General features: G+C 56.7%; 1 protein-coding gene across 2 annotated transcripts in view; it reads right to left on the reverse strand.

Annotated features, from left to right (window-relative positions):
- TYRO3 (TYRO3 protein tyrosine kinase) overlaps window positions 1-1,520 on the reverse strand; it is a 42,867-nt gene extending 41,347 nt beyond the window's left edge. For both annotated transcript variants that reach the window (XM_086749697.1, XM_086749696.1), the window contains exon 1: window positions 1,127-1,520. In XM_086749697.1, the coding sequence (XP_086605823.1) occupies window positions 1,127-1,214 (88 nt within the window). In that variant the 5' untranslated portion in view covers window positions 1,215-1,520. The remainder of the gene's footprint in view (window positions 1-1,126) is intronic.
- Window positions 1,521-5,807: the final 4,287 nt, after the last annotated feature.

The raw sequence follows: 5,807 nt of genomic DNA on the forward strand, positions 1-5,807 counted from the left end.
GAGCTGCAGGAGTTGCAATGTCTAGCTAGGAAATAAAACTATATTAAATTTCTTATCAACCAGTTGTCGGAATTGGCAGCAAATGAATATACCAGTTGTTAAAATATGTGACATATTTGTTGGTTTGGTTTGAGTTTCTTTTTAAACTTGCCATATCTGAACATTTTGATTCCTAGGCACAGAAGTACGCTTTTTCTGAAGTTATTTTGGGAGCGGAAAGGGAGGAAGACGTCTACCCATGCAGGCCAAGGGAAAGGTTTTTCGCTCCTCAGATCCCTTAGGACCCTGTCCCAGCGACCCAACCCGCACCACAACCCCTCCAGCTCGGGGTCACCGCACCCGCGTTGCTCTGCGGGCAGCGTGGAGCCCAAACTCCCGGGGAAGCGGGACGGAGCTTCGCCCGGGTGCCGAGAGCCTCTCACAGCCTGCTCTTCCCCGCCGACCCGGGGGCGAAACTTTGGAAAACGAGTTCAGGAGGGGAGGAAAAAAACAAAAAACAAAAAAAAAAAACCAACAAAAGCCACTCAGGAATGCGTTAGCGCCCGGCTTTCCTCGGCGGTGATCCGCGCTAGGCAAATACCAGGGAGATGCCTGCGCAAACAGGGCGGAGGATTATTTGGGCTGCGATCTACTACACCGTGGTTGCAGGCGGGCGGGCGAGGCTCGCAGCACCCCGGGCTCCCAGCGCCACGTAGCTGGCCCGGCCGCTGGCCCCACAGAGGCGGCGGAGTCCCCCGGCCCCGCGTCCGGCCGTGAAGGGTGGAGGGACCCAAAACGGGCCGGCCTCGACCCCCAACTTGTGGCTGCCCAAGGCCCCGCGGCCGCCACACTGGGCGGACCCCGCTCTCCGCCAGGCCGCCCCTGTCCGGCCACCGGTCCCCGCTCTGGGCGGTCGCCCTCAGCCGGCTGCCGACACCTGTAGAGCCGGTGCGGCGGGAGCTGCCCGCGGGTGGACCTGGGAGCGGGCCCGGCGGGGCAGCCCGCCCCCCTCTCTCACGGCCCCGTGCCCCGCAGGCCCTCCCGCCGCGCCCCGGGGGGCCAGTGCCCCGCCGCCCCTCGCCCTCAGCCGCGGCGACCGGTGGTGGCCGCCCTCCCCGCCCGCCGGCGGGCTGTCCGCCCCTCTCACCTGCCACGGCGGCGACGTCCCGGAGCGCCGCAGCCCACAGTCCCAGTAAGAGGAGCCGCGGCATCGCCATGCTCCGCTTCAGCTCCATCGCACCCGCACCACCATCCTCCCCTCAGCTCCCGGCGCCGCGGAGGGCTCCCACCGCCCGCGCAGGCGGCGGCGGCGACAGCGGCTAAGGCAGCCCCGCGTTGCCGCCCGTCACCGAACTCCCCCGGGAGGCTGCGGGAACGCTCAAACTTCGGCTGTGGCTCTGGCCGGGGGTGAGCGGCAGGAGGACCCGGCGGGGAGAGGGGATGGCGCGGGTCGGCGGGGTCCGGTCCCGGTGCCACCGCGGGGCGATCTCCCCCTGTCGGCGCGGCGCCGCTCGGCGACTCCTCCGCGCGAGTCTGTGAGTCCGTCCGTCGGTCCCTGCTCAGCCACCGCCTTCTCCTCCAGGAAATGGCGCTCTCGGGCGGGCACCGGGCGCTGTGCTCCCCCTCTGACATCACGCTCATGAATATGCATGAGCCGCCCGCCCGCCGCTCCCGAAGCGGCGAATCATCGCGCGCCCACCGCCCCCGCTCCGGGTCGGGACCAGGGGCGCGGACCCCTCCGAAGGGCGGGCCGGGCCGGGCCGGGGGGCGAGGGGGTGTCTGGAGGCGGTGCGTACCCCCCGCTCCCCGGAGGGCTGCTCCGCGGGGCGGCCTGGTTTCCAGAGCGGCGGCAGCGGGTGACCCACATCCGCGGGAGCTGCCGGGGCACCGGGCAGGGGGGGGAAACCGGGTCGCTTATTCCCCTAGCCTGCCTATGGAAGTAGGAGGCCAGGCTGGCCCCTCAGGAGACCCCGCGCACCCTCCAGGGAAGGAAAGCTGGGGGTCACCACCGGGGGCTCAGGCCACCCCCCAAACTAAGGTCTGCACCTCGCCTCATGCACACAGCACCCCCAGCCCCATTTTCCCTCTCGGGCTCCTCGCCTCGGCCGCGCTCCCCTCACCAGCCGGGCCGCGGCTCCGGGGATGCCGGTCACTCCCTCCCGGTAACCGACCCGTGGAGAAGCAACCGGCAACGTGAGGAGATGTGCCCGTGCCCTTCAAGCAGGGACCGGCTCGGCCTTGCCCTCTTTTCCGCTAGTGGAAAAAAGCAGGGAGAGGTCTGAGGAAGGAGATTTCTGCTGCCACAGTTACTAGCATGGTGCAGAAAAAGTCACTGACAAACAACTTAAAAAAAAAAAAAAAAGAATCTGGTGCTGCCTTTCCGTAGGAGTTACGGTGAGAATCTGGGTTGAAAGGCACCTTAAGGAGCAATATCGTGACAACACGACGCAGCTTTCAGCTCTGCCACAGCCACTGGTGCGCAACACTTACCCAGCCGCTCCTGCAATATTCTGGAAATCTGGCTGAACGGAGGAGCGTGGAGAAACAGCGTTATCCCTGTCAGGGGGATGGAGACGCTGAGGCACCACAAGCTCACGTAATTCCCTCCCAAGCTCTGATCTTCGCCCCCCCACCCCACCCCAGCCATTTGCATTTCTGATAGGAATTCCTAAGGGACTGGAGAAACGCCAAGATTTCATGACTGGAATGGAAATGTCACTCCCTCCCCAGTGCCTCCCGCCGCAACGAGGTGACTGGAACAGTGACAAGCCATCCACCTGAGAGCTTGCGGGAAGCCTGGGTGTTCTGGGGGACAGGAAACCGTGACACGGCTCTCACTGGGATCAAGGTGGCTCTTGGGCTGAGAGCTTCTGTGCCAGTGTTTGCTAAAAGCTCCACGCGCGCTTGCTGTCACTGCTCTCTCTCCCCCGTGTACCCATATATACCCATCTATCTGAGCGCGTGGTGCGTTTCTGCACTTACTCATGGCGACAGCGCCTTCCAGAAAGTAGCTACTTCTGCAGATTTTAGTTGTCTCATGAGAAAAACATAATGGCCATTAGCATAACGCTGTGTTTCTAGGGCATTTTCCTTCTAAGGATTTCTTCCAGCCTTACAACTACAGAGGCTTACAAGACTATCCAGGCCCCATGGGCTCAGGGAACGCTCCCGTCTACAAGCAGGAGAGAGGAGGCACAGACGAGTTTTGTGACTCCGCCAAACCCATCCAGGAGTGTCTGAGAGAAGCTTGACTTCACGCTGCGTGCCCAGAGCGTGCCTCTGCCTTGACAGACATCTTGTGCTTCGTCCAAATGTCATATGCAATGCTCCCAAGGGCTTTGGGAAGGGGAAGAAGGAGAAAGGAGCTTTCCTCTGTAAAGAGGAGTATGGGATGGGAAGTTGTGGAGGCACGGCACAGGCCAGACTCTGGGCTGGTGTAAGAGAGCAAAGCTGTGCCGGAAGCAGTAGACCAAAGGGAATGTTCCCCAGCTGGAGATCTGGCTTCAGCTCTTCTGGGAAGGGCTTTGTGTCAACAGTGATAGGCAGGAAGAGCCATATGAAAATTGGACTGAAATCCTGCACGCGTTGCCAGTTGGAGTGCAAACTGCTGTGGGAAAACTTACGGAGGAGTGCAATATTACTGTGCAGAAATCAAAGGAACTGGTGATTCTGAGATGCTTTTAGGAACTGAAGACAAATAAACTCTCCCAGCCTCTTGTGCCACTGAATTAAAGCAACGTGGCTTTGTTCTACTGGCCATAACACTGGTGGCCGTGCTCGCTGCCCACACGCACAGGACACAGCACAGTGGCTTATAAGTAAGGCGATGCCTTCCCAGCTTACGTCCTTTCCTTACTTCCGTTGCGATAGTGTGTTGTTACATCTCACCGGACTTGCTGGGTGGCACAGGCATGTTTTAGAAAATGCCTGAAGTGCTACACAATAATCAAGAGGTGAATCCCCAGTGTTAGGAGACTTCTGAAGAGAAGGGAAAAGGAAAAAAGGAAGAAAGGAAGAAAGGGAGCGAGGGAGGAAGGGGAGAGAGAAGGCAGGAGGGAGAGAAGGATTTGCTGGACTTCCTCACCTTCCTCTGCTGTTCAGCCTCTTCCATCTGTTGAGACCCACCAGGACAAGGATGGGTTATCCCATCAAGAAAGCACCCCAAACCACTCATTTCCACATGGGAAGCCATAGCCCTAAAGGTTCAGCAAAAGCTGCTGGCGCACGCCACTACTCCATTGTCAAAGCAGTCAGTCTGCAACTGGATACAAAATCCCTGTGTTTTGTATAAGGTGTTTTTCCTTAGAGCTGCATGGTTTGCACTCGGATTCCAGAACTTGCCTGCTCCATCCTCTGACTTGGGATTGGAAAAGCAGCGTTATCCCCTCCATCACTATGGGACAGACCCCTCATCCTGCATCAGCGATGATGAAGTGGCATTCAAGGGTCACAGGAGTAGCTCTGCTCTGCGGTGCCGGAGACCCAGGATGGATGTTCAAGTGCTTCCTGAGTGGGTGATCTGTTGAAAACAGCATATTCAGCCCGAGGCCAGAACAGAAGCTGCTCCCAGCTTTTCTGTCAGCACCAGAGGCTACAGCAGGTGACAGGAGGGAGCTCCACCTGTGGTGGGGCTTTTGCAGCTTAGGGATGGCTTCTCAAATAAATGCCCCAAGGTTGGGCCAGAACACAAGGAGTGAGGAAGCAGAAACCCTCTGGGATTTCCAAACTCTGCCAAGGACACAGCTTGAGAGCTGCTGGATATGGCAGCAGTGGCTTCTGAGGACACTGGAAAGGTTAAGCTGGGCATAAACTGTCTCCATTCTCTGCCCAACCCATCATAATAATGGGATTGCCAGAACTTGTTCATGTCAGATAATACTGTTTAACGTGGCCACTTCTGAGGACCCAAATATAACTCTCCATCTTGAAATACATATGGGACCAAACTGGCCATGCCAAGACCTTGTCATGGTATTTAAAGCCACAGGTGGCTGCAGCAGCTCCACAAGAAGACTGAAACTCATCCTGCCCGTCTCTGGACTAAGCTTGCCATAACTGAGTTATGCTCTTCATTTGGGAATTACCTTAGCTGCAGCTGAACTCTGTTCTCTTTTAACTTATATCATTCCACCATCTCTTCCTTCCTCCTTTCTTGTCTTCCTCCCTACCACCTCCATCAGTAAGAAACTGTTGAAATATCCCAGCCTCTCTGTTTCGTGAAGTTTCAGCCACCTCCAGCTCTTACATCTTCCATATGTGCTGGTTTTAACTTTCTGTATGAGTGAAGATAAGGAGAGGGAACCATATTAAAGACTCGCATTCACTCCGTCTTCAGAACACAAGTACATCAGGGATGAGTCTGAGCTTTGAGTTCAGGCCTGATCCTTTCCCAGTTGCCAAACTCTCCCAGCTCTGCCTGGGGGTGGTAAGTGGCATGATGCGGACGGGGGCCAGGACTGGATCACTGTAGGGCGGATCTAAGTTTGGATTTTTCTCTAAGTTTCAATGTTAATCAGTTTGGCCCCAGTCCAACCATAATCACTACCTCGAGCCCAAACCTGGTTCCTCCATGTGTCTGGGATGGTTATTCTTTTTTAGAGGTGGTAAACTAACACATCATATGTGTTATCTATCTTTTGCGATAAATGCCAAGCTGTCAGAATGAAAATGTCACATAAATCACACATAAAGTATTTACATTAAGAAAGATCAACTCATACAAATTTAAATAACCTTTCTGATGGCGCCATCGTTTGCAGCAGGTTTGCCAGGTATTGCCAATGTTTCTATTTCAGGAGTTGAAATAAACACAGCACATCGAACCAGAG

The sequence above is a fragment of the Chlamydotis macqueenii genome, chromosome 5 (genome assembly GCF_036417535.1).
Source record: "Chlamydotis macqueenii isolate bChlMac1 chromosome 5, bChlMac1.mat, whole genome shotgun sequence".
NCBI lineage: Eukaryota > Metazoa > Chordata > Aves > Otidiformes > Otididae > Chlamydotis > Chlamydotis macqueenii.